At 43.0% G+C, this 20,442-nt stretch overlaps 1 protein-coding gene across 1 annotated transcript in view; it reads right to left on the bottom strand.

The window, feature by feature from the left end:
* Nucleotides 1–20,442, bottom strand: part of LOC135910230 (uncharacterized) — a 164,709-nt gene that overhangs the window by 39,118 nt on the left and 105,149 nt on the right. Inside the window, exons 8-11 of the mRNA XM_070526645.1 lie at nucleotides 19,933–19,959; nucleotides 16,343–16,360; nucleotides 15,207–15,230; nucleotides 9,414–9,437 (exon numbers count right to left, since the gene is read on the bottom strand). Coding sequence (XP_070382746.1) covers nucleotides 9,414–9,437; nucleotides 15,207–15,230; nucleotides 16,343–16,360; nucleotides 19,933–19,959 — 93 coding nt within the window. The remainder of the gene's footprint in view (nucleotides 1–9,413; nucleotides 9,438–15,206; nucleotides 15,231–16,342; nucleotides 16,361–19,932; nucleotides 19,960–20,442) is intronic.

Raw genomic sequence — 20,442 nt, 5'->3', positions numbered from 1 at the left:
AAGCGTGATTTCAGACAAGAGAAGACATTATGGCTGCAACGACAGCTGAGCTAAAGTCCATTCGGAAAGAGGCCTTCTCGGAGTGCTTCTAACAATTGCAGCACCGCTGGGAGAAGTGGCTGGATTCCCAAGGAGACTACTTTGAGGGTGATTAGGTTCCCAACACTTCAGTTATGCCAGTTTTTTTTCTTCAGCCAAAGGTCGGATACTCTTCTAACAGACCTCGTATTGATATTTTATGTGCAATGGCTGTATGGTTTACCTGGCCCACACCAAACACAAGCCTCGTTGCATTAGAGCATGTGTCCCTTAGCAATAAAATGCAGACCCTAACACCGCTTCTCTGTCATCTGTGCATACGAAGCCAGCTTTGTCGTCTGCATTCCCGGCCAGCAAGCTGTGCGCACATCAGAGAAAAGTCGGTGCTTACAAAATTTCAAAAAAGAATTTCTCGCATTTAAAAATGCCTTTTTTAACTTCACACATGCATAACAGACATGTAGAGCCATCCAATAATGTATCACTTTTTTTCGCCAACTACGAAGGCTGTTTTTTCCTTGAGCATGAAGCTTCTTGCAAAAGATTAGAATTTTTTTTTTACAGGCGATCAGCTGAACCTTCAGAGCTTCATATATTTTTCTGCTATACTATGTCACCTGGGCTACCATTCTGTAATTAATTTCTGTCCTGTGAATTTTTTCTTACGAAAAAAAACTAACGGATTGCAATTTGACTCATTTTTGCCGGTGCCAAAAGCAATTGAAGTATTCAAATATTTGAAAAATTGGCTAATTTAGCAGTTGCATCACTTCACCGTATTTCCACGCACACCATTTGAAGGCCTCGATCAATACAATGTGCATTTGAAAAAAAAAGTATTTGAAGCATTTGAAAAAAAATAAAAAGCTAGAGGACATTTGATGCCTCTAGCTCAGCTGAACAGGAAAACTAAACTGTCACCTAAAATGCTAGAAAATATCTGGCAAAAATAAATAAAAGTGGGTAACGAGCTTTGAACTCTAGTAAACTTAAGGCAATGTTTCAGATATATGTGCGGTGTCAAAAAAATGCTTGTCGATTCGGCATGGAATTCCATACCTGCAAGTGCATCTGTGCCATTTCCAGAGTTCAGTAAGAACGGCATTTTACATAACTTTGTAAAAATGGTTTATTGCTATCTAAAATACATGAGTAAAATTAATAGGTATAAGTCGGCTTAAATTTAATATGCAACGAAACATCTCCAGTAATGGCAATGATGTGCCTTTCATGTTTGCATAACACCATATCTTCTGAATTCTTTCGTTATTTTTTGTGGCAGCGAATAAAATTGAAATGGAACTCGCACAAGGAGTAACTTTGCTGTATTCCAGCACATCACTAATAGCTGTCTTTGTTTCATATGAAAATCTGAAGCAGTTAATATGAATAAGTCGCTTGATATGGAATTACCTGCGCAGGAACGTTATCATGGCAGAAAACACAACTGGATCATGCAACAGCAATGCGGCATAATAAACTGCTCCCATAGGCATCACTTATTGTGATTGCCATGTTTCAAAAGTATGCAAGGTTTACTGAAATTGGCACACACCATTCAACCAACAAATAAGGATTGTACAGTGATCCTTTTTCAGTTTTACAGATATTTAAGTTGTCTGCCAGGTAGCATAATTCTTGTTCTTGAGCTGGATTATTCAGAGGTGGACATTACTAGCACAAGAAATGGAAACATTAAACTGATTGTCATAAATTTATTAATTCACTTATAGCATCACAACACATATTTCAGTTTGCAAATTGTAGCCAGTGAGTTTGCAAGACATTCACTTGAAATTAATTCCCAGGATGACACCAGTTTCGATATTTTTCCATAAATGTGAGAGAAATACATGGGCATTCCGGTTACTTTTGTGCTTCGATGCATAGCAGTGCATTTCTACAGCCAGTTTGATGGCATGTGTCTCGTTACTAGTGTCATTCTGGAAATTCATTCTAAGTGCATACACCTTGTAAAATTACCGGCTACAATTTGTAAAAACTTTATTAGAAACTGAGTTTTTGTTAATCAGCTGATTATGGTGTCTTGTTTCTCATGCAAGTAATGTTTGCCACTCTGTATCTAGAATTATGTTAGCTGCAACAGTCAGTCTTCAATAAGTTCCATAAAACTTAAAGATAACCACCCTGCATATCAGGTCTCAGTTGAGTGCTGTGGGCACAAGCAAATTGTGCCATGGTTATAGTACCACTGGCTACCTAATGGAGAAAGCAAGTACCTTTTTTGAGTGTTCTTATTTACAGTCATGTCAGTCTGCTTGTACATTTATTTATTTAGGCATTTATTTTTTAAAATTTATTTCTTTTGGGAAATGTGTTTTACTTGAGAACCACACTGACTACATCTTCAGTATTCAATTTTGTTATGGTGTCAAGCTGCAGGAAGATTGTACTGTGCAATAGTTTTTAAGAAGTTTCTGATCTCAAACTATAAATGGTTGTACATTTACACAGATGTTTACAAATAAACAGTTCACCTAGAAAAATGGTTTTTGTCTGCATCAGTTCAGCACTCTTGATTTTTCGGAGGACCATTCACTCTGACAATTGAAAAAAGTGGCATAACAGTACTGCTAGCAGTTTTACAATATGGTTTATTACAGGCAATCTAGGAGCATGCTTTTGAGCCCAGGGTGACAGAGGTCTGCGGTACAAAATGCCTGTATTTAAATTTTATCCTTATCCTCTCACAGCAGACATACCACCGTGACATCAAAGGTAATTATATGCAACATAGCTAAGCAGTATTTTAAGGTAAGTGCAGGTTTAAACTGCTAAATACCCAGTGGGGCATAAAGGGCTTTCAACGTAATTTGTGTTGATGTTCAACAGATCTGCAACAATGCTTCCATGGGCTTTCAATATTGATGAACTACACATTTCAACAATACCTCCATGGGCTTTCAATTTTGAGGCTCAACACATCTGCAACAATGCTTCAATGGGCTGTCAACATTGACAAACAACACATTTCAGCAATACCTCAATGGGCTTTCAATTTTAAGGCTCAACACATTTGCAACAATGCTTCAATGGGCTGTCAACATTGACAAACAACACATTTCAACAATACCTCAATCGGCTTTCAATTTTGAGCTTCAACAATGCTTCAATGGGCTTTCAACATTGACAAACAACACATTTCAACAATACCTCAATGGGCTTTCAACATTGACAAACAACACATCTTCAACACTGCTTCAATGGGCTTTCAAGAGTGAAATACACCATAGTTTCAACGATATGCCAACGATCTTTCAAATTGAGAGCCCACAATGATGTTTCGACAAAATGTCGTGGGCCAATTATCAACACTTGTCAACAATTTCCTCAATGATGTTTCAACAATTCGCCAATGATCTTTCAAGGTCATTTGTTGACGTTGACCAATGATATTTCAATAACCTTTCAACAATTTTTTGTAAGGGTGGAATGGGGGCGGAATCTAGGATTATGTGAATCTATGATTGTGCAACATGTTTATTTGCCTTGTTTGACGCAATATATACAGTTACTTCTTCTTACATACATAGACTCATTGGAGACTTATACGTATACTTAAATATCTTGTTGCGAGGTTTTGTGTATACATGCAGTGAACTTTTTTTCCAGTGACACTTTTTTGTCCTTTATCAAGCCGTATTTTCGCATTTGTATATCCCATTGTATCTTTTCATTTCTAATGTACGATGGCGAGTCAAATGAAAGTGAGCCTACCCTAACCGCGCAATAGTGGTTCGGTTCATTATCTGCGAGGCATGCGCGTAGGAGAACGACATGTCTCATTTACAAAAGTGACATGCAGGTGCGAAGATAAACGTTCTTTAATGCTCTCATACACTGGGTTGAATATGGTTGCGTCACATAATGGACACTTCAAAAGTTGGAACAGCTCGGTGTCGCGAAGTTTTTGACAGCTGAAGGTGTTTCCAAAACAGAAATTAATCACCATATGACTGCCGTGTACGTTGAACACTTCATTTCATTGACCACTGTGAAGCGTTGCAGCAAATGGTTCAAAGGACGTTGCAATTGCATTTATTATAACAGTCAAAGCGGACAAGTTTGCTGTGTCAATTTGTATCTTACGTGAATTGGTTACGTTGTGTACAAGGTTTCTGCAAAAGCCGTATTTCCACAATACTAAAATTTTTTGAGATTCATGTGTAGCATATCTATTTTGTCCGCTGTAGATGTACTATTAGATGCAATTCACAGAAATGGGATATCATTTTTCATTGTAGAGTCACGGAGTTTTAAACTTGATAGTTTCGTTTTCGGAAAATTTTCAATTTTGGCTAATTTGTAATAAACAATTGACCACCTAAATGAAAAATTCGAAACCAGTAGTCACTACAATTAAACTTTTTCTTTTAAATGCAACAAACCTCCTCAAATTTGGTGGAGTGGTTGCAGGGAAAAACGAATTCCCCTTCTACATGTACTTAAATAGGAGCACCTGAGCTTACGCATCCTCTTAAGGAGGAGGCTGAGCTGCAACGTGCAGCTATATATATAGCTGCACGCTATATATACATATATATATATATATATATATATATATATATATATATATATATATATATATATATATATATATATTGGGCCAGTGGCGTAGCCCCCCCCCCGAACAAAATTTCTGGCTACGCCACTGGCGACGTTTGTTCGGTTCCACCAACACCCGAGAAATTCGGTTCCACCAACACCAGAGAAAACAGGTTAGGCACACATTTTTGGTAGCATTGCTTTCCGAATGAACCCACAAGACGGTCTGACAGATGCCTAAAAAGCCGGGCTCCATTCAACAAAGTGTTCGGCATAAAAAGCCTCTAAGTTTCTCTTGTGCGCGATAGTGGAGAAATTCGCATTAGGAAATCGGTTACACTGATTCCTCAAGACGCGCAAACCGACTCTATAACGCACTCCACCACGAGTTCTTTGCCCCAAGACGCTTCTGACCCCCAGCCGAGTTCGCGGAAGGTAAACATAAGCATTTTGAGGTCACTCGTAGCCGTTGAGCGTGTCAGAGGACTGAGATACGCGTGGCCCTACTGGAACAAAAACAATTGGTTTAATGTAAACACTACGTAAATGAAATACAGAATCAACTTGCGTGCTATACCACACCTTCAAAAACCATTGTGTCTGTCATTGCCGCAACAACCAGGACCACTTCAGGCTTAACTTACCACGTCGGCTGCGGTTTAGCCCCAAAAGATAAACATTACTTTAAGGCATTCTCCTTCTAAGCAAAAAAAATCAGCAGAACCGATCGCCCGATAAATATCTACGGTAAAGCACGATATTAGCAGTTAGGTAATTATCAGAAGAGTGCACTGTAACTGCCGAAGAGCGTCGTGTGCGAGTCGTGTATGACGCCGGGCTGCTTTCGGGCTCTTCCTTCTAGGCACCCTGGGACAAGTAGCCTCACCGCAGTAAAATCCATGCGCGGCCCATGTGTCACGTGGGTTGGACTTCCCCCAGCACCAAAAAAAAATGATTAATTTCGTAAAAAAAGCAGGCACATATCCCGTGATGCTAACCCCATGACCAGAGTTGGTGTCAGCGAGGTTCAATGAAGAGTGGCACATACCCATTTATAGCTAATGACCTAGTCTGGCATAATGAGGCCCATTAAAAAGCAGCACATTCCTAGTAACGCCTACCCAACCAATGGCCAAACTTGGTGTGAAACACGTGAAACTGGGGGGCACATAACTTTCAGCACAGCCCTAGTAACAAATTCCCAGTGACCCAAATTGACATCAAAGCGCGTCATTCAAGTATGCTACATATAGACATTTCACACCCGGTGGTCCAATCTGGGTTCATCGAAATAATTTGAACAGCGCCAAATCGAGATGTGCGTGCCTGTATCGAGCAGAGCAGTGATAAGGACATCATCTACGTCACATCAAGCAAATTCCTATCCGTCGGTAAGGTCAGTACAGCAACTGCAGTCGCGGTCTTCCTAGCGCCGTCACCTCTTAGATCAGCACCCCTAATTTTCCCGTAGAGTGCTGGTACATGGGGTACAGAGAACGGCAAATATAGGGTGAGCAAGACAGGGGCCGCCGTGGTGAGGGTGAACAACTATGATATGATGACACCTGAGAGAATTTGTAAGGCTCTCTGGAATGTTCCGATGGTGGACGAGTTCCTGGCGAGCGGCGGTAAGGTTGGACCGCCGACTGATATAGGGATGACGTTCACGTAATGAGGCTGTGATGGAAATTGCGGCCGACGCGTCGGCAGTCGAAACAAATCGGCGGGTCAGCAGATGTTCGCCATTATTCAGGGCTGCGAGAAGGCCGCGAGGGGCACTGGTGTTGCGAAGAAGGGACCGTAAGAAAATCTACGTGTCCGATTTCTTGACGGAACAGACAAACTGAATTCCAAGGTTCTTCAACTTGTCGCGCACGACAGGCTGCTAGATGGAAATCGTCGGTTCAGACTTGCTCGAAGAGGCCCGGAAACCAACCGGGGCCGCGGCTCCGATCTTCCAGTGAAAGATACGAAGGATGTTTTTGGACGTTGACGAGTTATGCGCAGAGTGAAGGTCCTCGCACGACCACGTAGCAGCCGTATTTCGAAGACGCGTCAATTGGTGTGCGAGGTGACGACTTGTTGCTTCTTCGAAGCGTCGACATTAATCACTGAAATCGGCTAATGTGGGAGAATTATTGTACACGAGAAGATTTAAAGCGTCGTCTGCTATGTCGTTCAGTGCGTGGTTCATTTTGTCTTGTGGCATCCTCTCGTCAACCTTGCGGCAAAGGGCGAGGATGTCCAGGATGTACGTCACATATGATTCGGTCAACGCCTGGACGCGGGACCGAAGTTCCTTTCGCACAGGTCGCTGACGGCCAACTGGTATCGTGAACAACTCGTGTAGCTTTTGCCTACATTGCTCCCAGATTACCAGTTCTTTCTTGTGATTTCTAAACCAATCCCTCCCTGATGACTCCTGGTTGTCTATTTACACTTTCAGTTACCCCGTACTTGGTTGCCAACTTTCGTGACCTCTTTCTCCATTCTGTGTCCATTCTTTTCCGTAGCAAGTACCTGTGAGCTTTAGCCAGCCATTTATTTTCATCCATGTTCATGTGTCTTTCACCAAACCCAATTTGGTTCTGCTCCTCTTTTACTTCAGAAGAGCCCCAGCCCATGTCACCATGCACTGCCTCATTTGTGGTTTCACCGTGTGCCCCCAAAGGCAATCTGCCGACGGATCTTCGGTTTACTTCCAACCGCGAAAGGATGTCTCATTTTAAGGGCAGAATGACATTTTCGAATGCTAGCGTTGCCACAATTACTCGTCTCCAGATTCCACGCACCACCTTATAGTTGTTATGACCCCAAATCGCTCTATGTTTCACTATCGCTGTATTCTGCTTCCCCTTCATTTTCAGGTTATATTCGTGGGCCCTTGAGCCTTTCCTTCGTTTACACATACGCACAAGTATCTACATTGTTTGAATATTGGTGTGACTTGCTGTTGGAATCAAATTACTCGTGTTTTCAGTAAAGGTCATAATTGCCGACTTGTCTGTGCTGACCTAGTCCCTACGTTCGTCGCTGCGCCGCCAGAAATCTCTGGCATTTTCCGCTACTAGCAGAATGTCATCCGCATAAATCATTGAGGGGACATTCTTTTGCGTCGTTTGTATACTACCCGTGTTGGATAAATCAAGCCCTATTTCGCTATTTCCCGGCCGCCAAGCGACCCCGACGAGTCTGCCACTTAGAAGCGATCGCGCATCCCCACAAGCTTTCGGAGGCTTGTTTCAACACCTCGCAATTCTAAAAAAAAAATTATGGGGTTTTACGTGCCAAAACCACTTTCTGATTATGAGGCACGCCGTAGTGGAGGACTCCGGAAATTTCGACCACCTGGGGTTCTTTAACGTGCACCTAAATCTAAGTACACGGGTGTTTTCGCATTTCGCCCCCGTCGAAATGCGGCCGCCGTGGCCGGGATTCGATCCCGCGACCTCGTGCTCAGCAGCCTAACACCATAGCCACTGAGCAACCGCGGCGGGTAACACCTCGCAATTCTAGCCACTCTAACGCAGTGACTTTGGCGTTGCGTGGCTAAGCCCGAGGGTGTATGATCGAAAGGCGGCCGCGCCGACTACACATTGATAATTGGTGGATTGATTGATTCTTTATTGGTTTCTCACATATAGACGTGGTGGGAGGCGAAGGAAAAAGCCATTCAAGGATGGCCAGAGAGAGTCCTTCGCCCCCATACTGGGAAAGACAACACCAGAGGCACGCATGTTTTGTCCACATTTCATTTCATTTCATTTCATTTATTTTTTCCCTTAAAGGCCCGAAGGCATGGTCGTACACTTTCACAGAACCATCATATTAAACATAACATTGTCATACACTTTGACAAAGCCATAAAATTAAACATTTCATAACGACTTACGCGTAGTAATAGCGTCATTAAAACAATATAATTAAATACAAATAATATACTGCTCTAGAGGTAGATGTTAGGATAGAAAGAATGTGTACCCAGGCAGCAGTTAAGGCGAATAGCATGAGTTGCCTTCACATCAGCCATTTCGAGCCTGCCTGCCTGCCTGCCTGCCTGCCTGCCTGCCTGCCTGCCTGCCTGCCTGCCTGCCTGTCTGTCTGTCTGTCTCTCTATCTATCTATCTATCTATCTATCTATCTATCTATCTATCTATCTATCTATCTATCTATCTATCTATCTATCTATCTATCTATCTATCTATCTATCTATCTATCTATCTATCTATCTATCTATCTATCTATCTATCTATCTATCTATCTATCTATCTATCTATCTATCTATCTATCTATCTATCTATCTATCTATCTATCTATCTATCTATCTATCTATCTATCTATCCGGCTGGCTGGCTGGCTGTGTGTGTGTGTGTCCACTAGACATGTGCTCCTTTCATTCACTTCAGAAATGAGTTTTACGCCCACAAATTCAATTTTTCTATAAATATAGAGGCGACGGAAGAAGAAGCTGGTATAAAAATACGAAACAAGTTTACTTTAAGGGTTTTACGTACCGCAACCATGAACTGCATACGAAACGCAAAATAGAGGGGAGGCTGCGGATCAACCGCGACCACCTGGGGTCGATTACTTTCCACCCAATGCAGGGCACACGAACGTTACCGAATGCCGCCACCATCGCAATGCGACCGCGTTATCAAGGTTCGATCCGGGATTTCTCGCTCAGGAGCGAAATGCCGCATTCATTGCGCTACGGCGGCGCGTTCATGGGTACTTAGAGCTCGAGATCCGGGCTTGGGACGCGCAGCCTCTACCTCTTATAGTCTGTCAGAATAAGCAGCACTTACCGGTAGGAAGTTGATGCTCTGCAGCTGCCCGTTTCGTGTCATGCGCGAGTGAAAGAGAAAAAAAAGTCAGCACTAAGCGTTAGCGTTAAGAACTTGGTCTTTACATGCTAAAGTTGGTGTCTGCTGCACTTCAAACGCTACGTTACGGTGTTCGTTCGTATGTGAGCGAAAAGTTGCTCTGCAGGAGCACCACATCTTCCATAGCTTCACTAAATGAAACATTTTAATTTTATTAAATGACCCTACTATACATTAAAGGATAACTAAATGATGTTGAGTTAATGGTTTACCATGATTTTGCCAGAAAGTAGGGCTACATGGGTCCTCTTTCTTTACAGGTCTTGACAACATTATGCGTCTTGATCCATAATTTTATTATAATATTCTCTCCCACGAATAAAGTATTACCTACATTACATTATCATGTGCACACACCTCTTGCTGTTTGTCAGTCTTTGTTTATCTGTAACACCGTCATAAGTATTTCTATTGTTTTAATTGCTGTTCTTTAGTTGCTTGCCCGCCTTGTAATGGTACTTCTTTTCCTGTTCTAAATCAGACGCTTACTATATTCCAAATTAGAAGTAGTGAATTATCAAAATAAATAAATATGTAGAGGTAGGGAAAGCGTTCAGAAAGGCTATATAGTGACTTCCATATAAGTAGTAATAAATAAGACCAGGAAGACGACATTTTGGCGCTGAAATAAATGAATACAAATGAAAATATTGTCATGGTATCACGAGAGCGACAATAAACACAATCCCTTACAAGACGAAAGAGACGACGTAGGGACGCTAGCCTAACGTTCCGCCATGCTGGTTCATATTTTCTGAGAAGTTAATAATGTCCTATTTAACCGCATATCTCTGCCTGTTTCATAGCGTGATAGCTTGGAGGGCACCGTTGTGCAGTGATAACGGCGTAAGCGGCGTTGAGTGTGAGTTGACCGTGTGCCAAACGTGTTTACCAATCACAGAACGTGGCGCACGCTGCGTGCTCTCTAGCAAGCATAGCGCGGCAGCGGCTGTGCTGGTCGAGAAGGAAAAAAAAGGAACCAGAAAGCTCGTCTTCGCGCGTGACATTTGTCAGCAGGGTTTCCCGGTAAAGATTACGGTAACATAAGCTGCAGTTGCCGAGAAACGTGAGAAGCAGTCACAGACGTTTTAGTGCTATCGCGTTCCGCTCTTAAAGGCTAAGCTTAAGCGCTTGCGAACTTTTGTCCTACACGTGGCAGTAGAATAAAGCTGCAAAGAACAGACATTAGGGGTTTCTGTTTCTAAAAAAAAAAAAGCGCAGTTGAAGAGAAAATTACGACGGAAAATTTCTTGGGGTAAGTATCCTGGTGCGAAGCACCTTTTGGGGGTTCCTTATTTAAATGACATACCGTTACATGAACAGGTCGAAGGGTATTACCGATTGAAGAGCCATATGCATTTACACGTATATACGTCGATATATAATAAATGTTTCTATTTGTAAATGTCTAATCTTCTGTGGTTGAGGCATGTTTGCAATCCAAGAGGAGGAGCTTGGGAGGAGAGTGGCCCCTGGATATGCGTAGCTGTCAGCGGCCCTCGTCCTCTCTATTGCCCAATAATTGCGCCATAAAGCGCACACCTTTTCATTTTTTATTTTTCTTATTTGCCAACTGCATACATCCTCAAAATTATGGATTAAATAGTCAATAGGTTTAGTTTAGATTTTAGCATTACAGTTCCACACTGGTAAGCGGTAGATAACCTTTAGAGCACAGCGCTCAGGCCCCGTTCCTGTGGCAAGCGTCGGCGGCGTCGGCGGCGTAACCGCGAGAACGAGCACAGCGAAAGATGAAAGAGAGAACGTGGAGCGGGAGGAGAAAGACGCGAGCCGCGAATGGCGGAGAGCCATAAGAGCGGCCAATTAAGTGACGTGCGCACGGGCAACTGGTTTCATGCGGATCCGCCCGACCACGCGATGCGTACTAACGTGTCGTCTCAGCCTGACTGCTCGTTTCGCACTATCGTCTGCTCGCGTTGGTTCTCACATGCGCTGTTTGGTTAGCTTGGTTTGGTCTGGTTCGCGCTTGTTTGATTGTCATGTTTCGCCATTATCTTTTAATGTCATTGTAAGCGCTGCACGAATTGTGTAGTACTTTCTGGAATCCACATGGCACCACCGATTACACTGGGACCTTGGACGAGTCAAGCGCAAAAGTCGACGCGCTTCACCACAGAGTCAATTTTTGGCAATCGACAACTCCTGCTACATGGTTCACTCAATCCATTTGCCTCAATATATTGCAAAAACAAAACACGTACAGAGCTGTGCTCAAATATCGCATTGGGTAGTATCGTAATCAACGGAGAATTTTCTTAAGGTTCGCTAAAAAATTGAAGATGACCTTCGTGACATTTCTGAAAGCTCGCAAAAAACCACATTAAAATTCATCTTTATACCGATGCTTAAGGTCGGACCAGTGCATTGTTGCGGGGATGATTCTATTATGTCAGGAAACGCTGAGCCTAGCAGATCGCTGAGCGAAGCCCAATCGATCAATTGAAAGCACACGGACACCGAAGATGACATGGAATATCAATATTTGCTCTAGCTGACAGCTTTTTGATGAGGCCGTCCTCGTCGCACAGAAAGAACGCAATTTTAGCGGACGGCATGACCCACTCTTCCGCACCATGGCGCTTCCACCCGAGGGTTTTTCACGCCTCCAGTAGGCTCCGGTACTGTTGCTGCGTCTTGGATGAGGCGAGACGAACAGGATTTTACACGGCTATACGATCCCTTGTGATGGCTCAAGGAGTGTGACGGACGAACCGCGTGCTCACAGCTATTTATTAACAGATACGTAATTTTGGGGGGCGGGTACGCATACACGCCCACTACTATGACGCGGTTACTTAGAAACGGCATATCCTTCTTTTTTTACTTTGAGGATTTGTTTTTTTGCGTTGCTGCGTAATGCTCATTTTACGTTGACCTAATCGTACTTTTCCTCTTACCCATTGCCTACCTGATGACAGGTAAGGCCGTGATAAATATATTTTCTTACGATAAATAAGTGAACATTTCCTAAGTAGACAGGCCAATGAGATGAGAATAACAAATGCGAGACACGTGGATTTTTCTTCAGTGGGTAACATTACTCTGTGTAACAGTGTATAACGGGTACAAAGTATAAACAACAACCAAACAGTCACTTTCATCGACCTCTTCAACTACGTATCTAGTGTTCGCTTTATTAGCGAATGAAGACAACTCACTAGCAGGAACAAGTGTCCCAGTTCCAAGGAAAATGTTCGAAGGGAAGTGTAATTGAAAGTGAAAATACAGAAAGAATGTTGCAGCTAAAACACATTAAGCTGTCTCATTGTGGATGAAGGAAAATTTTTGTGTTCTGCTGTGTGTATTTGGGTGATGCTGCGCGCTAAAGTTTGAAGGCTGGAGGAAATGATGCAGTAATTTACATGGGTATTAGTATATTGACATGCGTACTTGTTCACCTTTCTCGGCTGACCGCTTTTAACCATGTAACAAATATTATCACTCAGCGCAGGACGTGCCTGCGTGTATTGGACATTTCTTGAATGTTTTCGATGGTTCTATCCGCTCTCTGGGTTCATTGAGCCTCGTGTAATATGATTGTATGCGCGATGCAAACTGTGTAGTACTTTCTGGAAGACACACGGACACTAGCGTTTACTCCGGCACATTCGGTGACTAATTGATAAAAGCCGACGCGCTTGACCCACTGTTCGGCTTTTCGATGATCGCTGACTGTGTTCTCCGCTATTGTGCTTTGAGTGTAGCCTGTTTTTCTCGGCACAGGTTCGCCCAATAAAGAGTTAGTTCCGCTATTTACACTTTTGCTACGGCGTTCTTGACCCTCGGTACTATGTGACATCTGATGGCAATGCTTTGCGTTCATGTACCGGCCGCCCCCGACTAGCCGTGGTGAAAGCACTCATCGTCAAGAAAAGAAACCGAGCAAGTCGCAGGTTAAAGCACTTGCCCCCGAAACACTGACTCCTACCCGAGGCAGCCAAGAAGATCGTGACCAAGTCTGCAACCCCAATGAGAACCCCAGCATCCCCCATTGGGCTTGGTATTGGAATAAAAACAGATTGAAATAGTTTACGCTATGAGGCCCCAACTATTGCACACTGTGCTTCTCTGTTCCTTTACCATCATAAAAAGAAGGCGGTATTTCAAGAATGTACTCAGAAGAACAAGCACTAAAATATCAAGCTAGAAGTTCTAGAAAGTACATCTAAAAATTGGTTATTCATATTCAAATGTGCAATAACCTGCATACTTGTATGCTAAAATTGCTGCATCAGCCTTTTACAAAAAATCTTCCTTCCTATGGAACGACGATTCTATTTTGTAGCATTAACACGAATCTAAAGAAAATTATGGGATTTTACGTGCCAAAAACCCTCTTTGATATGAGGCACGCCATAGTCGGGGGCTAAGGAAATTTAGAACAGGAATTGAGAATTTGAGGCTTTTTTAACGTGCACCTAAACACAAGTACACGAGTGTTTTCGCATTTCGTCCCCTATCGCTGATCTAGGACAGCAGCATTTGTGTATAATAGAAATGTTTGTTGACTTGCGCACTTCCGTCACGACCTCAGACAATCAGCAATGCTACCTAGACTGCAACTGCGTAGAGGCGTACGAGTACAAAGTCAGAATCAAAAGATGCGGTTGCTCCATAGTATGGTGATCGCTGCATAGACCTCTGCACTCAGTGAAGATGTCTCTTCCAATAAGGTATGGCACAAACCAACTTTTACAACTCCTCATAGTAACATTCCAAAGCAAATTCATGGCTCACACTGCTACTGCGTTGCTGGGTGTTCAATATTTGACATTTCATACTCAGTACTCCACCACACACCACATATGGGCCTTCAGCCCTCTAGCACAATATCTCCGTTGTGGTGTAACTCTTCATCTGTCTGAATTGGTTTCGCGCTAATCCTTGTTTGAGCCATTAGCCAATATACAGTGACTGATTGCCTATATGGAGCGACTTGTGGTGTCTCACCACCACGCAACCATGCAACCTTATGCGTTCCTGCATCCGAGTTTACCGTCAAATATGATGGTATCTTTTGGACGTTGCAGACTATACTGCAAAAGCCCGATCAAGCAACAATCTGCGTCACTGAAAATTTGCCCAATTAAGCAGAAATTCGGGAAAACTTTCCCGTACATTACTGTTACCTTCATTTCTCGCTATTTATTGGCTTCCAGAAACGTTCCTGATCCTTTTGAGTCGTTTCCACAGCGAATATTACCAGTGAAAAATGCCGATTACATCAAGGGTCAAATTCTGTTTGGTGCTGTACCCACAAGCTCTCGAGTAATTGAATTCCACTGCCAAAGTTAGGCTACTTAACAGCTTTGTTCTTCGAAAAAGCGCTTTGCAGTTTGAGGTGCGCTGAAGCTAGCAAGGAATTGCTTCCACACAGGATATTCGCACCTTGAAGCCAGAAGGTTGTCATGTGAGTTCCGTATATGACATTCTGTGGTGGCGGTCTGTGTAGAAGCAATATGCTGAGCAAATTAAATTACTGAAGAATACACACAGGACTACAGAGCTTGCCTCTCGGAGGACCGCTGCCATTCCTAATATATGAAGGATAAAAGCAAGGAGTGCTAAATTTTGAGGCGTGAGTAACTTTTCCTTTTATTGATGACTAGTTTACGAAGACTCACTGACTTTCTATAAGTGGTACGCTGTTTTTGCCGAGAAAACGGCGTAAAAGCAACTGGAAGAGTCACTTACCACCATAGTTTTTGGGTCCAGGTTCTGACAAGAGTAAGCCGTGCATAAAGAATAAAGATGTGACGGTTACATCTCTGGTAATTTAAGTAATGCTAAGAAAATGCGAGCGATATCAAAGAGCTCGTATAAAGCAGCACAGAAGCGAAACTACCAGCGTAAATTGTGTGGATCCGACAGTGAAGAGTTCACATTTAGCTACTTGTGCTATGTTTAGCTGATTAACAGCCTTTTTTTTTCATTTCGAATAACATTTCAATCGCATGCAGCACGTAGCGCATCTCTGCCTGTTCACGTCGATACACCTGATGCTGAGGACCTTCCTTGCACCATTACTCGTTCTGTGCAGGTCACTTATTGAGGAAATCGAAGGACGAACTTTTGTTGTACTTGACGTTAGGACATTTCGCAAACGCAAACTTCAAGTGAAGTAGTAATAAAATCATGCCTTGTCAGAAATAGAAAACGAGGACTTGTGGCGGTTTGGTTGTAGCCATCCTTCAGGCCTCCCTAAAGATTGAGTTGGTGTTACATTTACGACTGTATGACGCATACGTTCGGAAATAGTTCATTGGAGCGCTAATGTATGTTGTAACATAATTTAAAACCGTCTGCGTAAAGATTACATTGGCGTTAGTTTATAAATGTGGGACGCAGGCATTTCAGAAACGGTTAATTATGCCTCCAATGTATTTGATAAATGAATTTAATGCTCGATGCCTAGACCGTGGTGCTTGCGTTAAATTCTGTGTTTACATGTGGTCACTACTGCTCGTTTTCAGCTTAGAAAATGCAATGCATGCACTAAATCAAAAATATACGATGTGATTTATTCAATATTTCAGGATTCATTGAGGAGGAAACATCCACCTCATAGGGAGAAACTCCTGAATAAGCGAAAAGCACTGTCTTCCATTGAATACGTATGCGTCGCCCCGATCATAGGTATTACAGATTGAGAACATAAAATAGCCAGGTTGCAACAGCCCCTCCTTTCAAATACATTTCCCATTCTTGCGCTCTCATCGTGAAAGGTATCAGCAGCACTCCCCTCCCCCCATCCCGCTTATCAGCGGGACGGTTCAGTTATGAACTTAGAAAAATAGAAAAGTAGAAACTCGAGTGATATAAATCCTTACCGCATACTTGCCCATGACCTGTTTGTTTAAAATTGCATAACGCGTTTAAAAGAGCCAATGCGATCACATGTATTCTTAAATGATCTTTGCGGTTGACAATAGCAGGATTTTTGTGAATCGTGCTTAATATACAGGGCGATCATTTTTAACTGGGATATTATTTTTTTTTTAATTGCGTTTGGCACATATCATAATCCTTGTCTTGAGCTGGATTATTCGAAAAGGCTAACATTACTGGCGCGATAAATCAAAACGCATGTACACCTTGTTTTATTCACGCAGCATAAACTTGCGCATGTGCATCAAGAAAATAAAAACTAAAAATAAATGCGGGAAGGTGGACTTTCTCTTGGTGATAGGCAACTCGAATTATGGCATCTCTTTCCAGTACAAAGTAATAGGAGGGTAACTCCGGTCCCTTATCGTGTCACCTGTCCATTTCGCTTTTACTGTTTTGTGTCCCTATTGGAAAAGCCAGTACACAGTGTCAAATGCCATGCTGGAATATGGGCCCGTGTTGGGCGCTGAATGCTAAGGCACTGGAGAGGCTCGGCATACCAGCAGGTGCTGGGTACTGCTGCGAAAAGTAGCTCCAGAGCGAGAATACGCGCTACATGGCCACTGTATTTAAAGTTTTTGTTAAAGAAAGCAGTAGAGAGAGTTTAGTGGAATAAAAATGAGAAAAAAAAGTAAAGAAAGAGTGCTTGCCGCAGCATTCAAACGCCAGTGCTACAGATCCCAAAACCGGTACTTTATCACTTCGCCACGCTAGGAGATGCCAAGTTATGAATAATTTGCCATATTGTAGCTTTAGTTTCGCACCCATACTTGCCACACAGATGCTTGACGCACAGACACGGTAGAAGCGCTATCGCCCGCAACTAAATCTTAGGCCTGTATCGGTAAGAAAAATTTGTTGTCCATATTCAATAGTACGCTTGGAAGGGCCACAACACTGATTTTCTTTGTCGATTCGTATTTTAGCTTCAAAACGAGTCCTAAATGACCGGCCGACCCGGGATTTTGTTTTGCATGTTAGCGCCAATCTGGATAGCCGTTCCCTATTCTTCTCGCAAGAGATGTGGAACATTATCTTAGTTCAGTGAACCGTTTCAATTAACGCGTCTGTCTAGTCACATATCTTCGTCGGAAAAGCGTAGGCTAGCGCTGGCAGTCTTCTGCGCCATACGTATGTTCATAGCGCGTCCCGCAGGCGCTCATCGCTTCTTGTGCAGACACTGTAGACAAGAAAAAACAGTTTACTTAGGAACGACCGATGCGAAAGTTGAGATACAGAATGATTCATCCTTGTTACACTAGTTGATTCCTGAGGCCATACGGGCCGATAGCATGTAGACGGACTCGGTTGGTACGCTGGGCCTAAGCTTAGGCGAAATTAACGATCTTGGCATGGGTACCAGGAGAATCCTAAAATGTGTGTATATGAGCCTCAGGACCTTTTAATTATTGTAATTAGTACGCTAGAGAAACCGCAAGCGCAGGAGTAGCCTGAGCTTTGTTATCCGTGCGATAATTTCAATCAGCGGCGGGCTTCCTGGGGCTCCATTTGAACGCGTCTTAACGACTCCTGGCTATCCTGTCGACTCCGCAACACCGCGACAACGGCGGCGACTCACCTTCATCCGCTGCGCACACACACAAAAAAAAACGAGGCGCCATCTTGGGTTGCGTGATTTCGTTCAAGATTATAGTTATTTGTCCAGTCAAAAGGGAAATGCAAACAAAACGAAAGTAATCTTCAGTGTAAGATATGCATGCGTAAACAGGGCTGCTCACACACCTTTATTTCAAAGCTGCGACCCGAAGTGGACATTTATGACTCCGAATATATACCGATATTTTGGACAACAGACTAGTATCTATCGATGAAATTGTATATTGCATTTGATATTCAATGGTGGCTTTACCCCTTGCGTACTGGAACCAGTGCAAACAGCGCAGTTTCGAGAACGAGTCAGCAAACTCCAGTGAGAACCAGTGGGCCCCAGCGTCATAGCAGTGAATCCAGCCCCGCGTCCAGTGAGACCTCCTATGGAGCGTTCTCACTGGTGTTTCTCAGTGACTGCCAGTGAGCGCCAGCGTCCACAGCGCGATTGAGGTAAACAAACGAGCTAGTTTCACGATAAAATACACTGGAAGACGCTGTTTTTTGCAAACGGGGTGTATTTCACTAATTTATTATATCAAGTAGAGGCTCTCTGGAAAGTAACTGTTCAATGGAAATGGTAGCCTTAAAATTTCAAGCTTCAACTACGCCAGTGTAACGATCACTTCAGGAAAAGCTGCACCAGTGATATGAAGACATGTTTCAACAAGATGATGTATATTGTTAGACACTCAGTGGAAGGTTACGGGCGTTTGTGTTGCAGTGAGCTGGGTAGTTGCAGCCTATAGCTCCTGCAATGTGTGAGCGGTGTTCTGGTACATGCGTCCTTCGATGGCACCCTACAAATAAATACCTAGAAGAGTGAGGTCTGAAGAACTAGCAGGCAACGTCAAACTGGCGGTTATACGAGTGGCAAAAGAAGAAAAAAATGAAACAATTGAGTTGTGCCCTGGCAAGGCGCTCAGTTATCCCTCTTGTCGGAACCAACCCTCTGGTCTGGTGTTGATTAGTAAGCTGAGTCAACACGAGCACAGCATACGACCCACAGGTCGAAGAACAGACGAACTACACATCTTGCGCTTTCATGTCGCCCGTGATACTTCGATATTCTAGCCTCTTTTTTTCACTGGAAAATTACGTTCTAGACACGGTGTTGGTACGTGGAAGGTCGTGAGCAATTTTTAGTACGTTATATGTTCCGTTAACTCCTCTCTTATAGCTGCGTATTAGCTGACTAGGAAAATTCCTCGCGATAGCTGCTTGAACTTTGTTGCTTTGGAGGAAGTTCCAGGATAAAAATATTGCCATCTGATCTCCAATAACAATTGTAATTATTCATTCAAGAACGGCCATATATTGTTGCTGAGAAAAGGTCAGGCAACTTGTACAAAATCGCCACGCTGAAACGATTATAGGTTGTAAACCAGAAGAGGGGTTGCCCCAGGGGCCGATTTTTATTAATCATAAGAAGCCAACAAACACTGACACAAAGGACATCATAGGTGAAATTACTAGTGCTGAATAAATGAATTAAGGAAACGTTAAAAAATTGGAAATGAAAGAAGATGAAAAAACAACTTGCCGCAGATGGGGAACGGTCTCACAACCTTCGCATTTCACCTGGGATGCTTTACCAATTGAGCTACCGCGATGCCGTTTCTGCGTCCACTTTCTTGGTTATTTATTTTTCCTAGTAGAGCTCTGGGAGTGTTAGCCAGTGCCACCTCTCACGTACCTTTCCGGCGGATGTGGAACATCCTTTCTGCCACAGGCATCACGAGAACGTGATCGTTTTGGGTGAAGGCAACCAGTCAGTAAACCCACACATGCCACCTGCAGACATCAACGTTGCCGGATTCGAGACCCTCGTTATGTAATAAACGAGGATCTCGAGGGTCGCGTTTGTTGGTTCTTATGATATTATAGGTTGTGTAATTCTCGAGAACAAATGTCCGGTACTTACCCACGAGTCGTCTCCCATCGACCGGTGCTATAATAAAAGGCGCAATAGATTTCAAGTGTTACAAAACATTTGAGCATGCAATGAGTTTCGGAAGCACATCTTCAAAAAGTACTCCATTTCTAGTATCGCTAAATACTCACCAATGGAAATGAAGGTATCGAGCTTTTCGACTGAATGTGACCTATCTGATACAAACTGGGTGAATGTTTTCTCATTTCCTGATATGTAGAACATTTGACTCAATTTATTACAGACAGGTCAATATACGTCGTAAGGGCCGCACTTAAAAAGCGGTAGCGACTGATTTCTCCAAAGTGATTCCTTTGTTGCTTTCGTTCTCGGTTTATGATCAGTCCTCATAATCTGCATTGATTTTTTGTTAAATACCGGGCCTGAATGAAAAGTTATTGACCGAATAACGAATGTAATGTTATTCATTTATTCCCCACTTGACATGACATGAAATTATGGGGTTTTACCTGCTGAAACCACTTTCCGATAATGAGGCCC

Source organism: Dermacentor albipictus, chromosome 10 (genome assembly GCF_038994185.2).
Source record: "Dermacentor albipictus isolate Rhodes 1998 colony chromosome 10, USDA_Dalb.pri_finalv2, whole genome shotgun sequence".
In the NCBI taxonomy this organism is placed as follows: domain Eukaryota; kingdom Metazoa; phylum Arthropoda; class Arachnida; order Ixodida; family Ixodidae; genus Dermacentor; species Dermacentor albipictus.
This window is presented reverse-complemented; position numbering and strand designations above follow the sequence as displayed.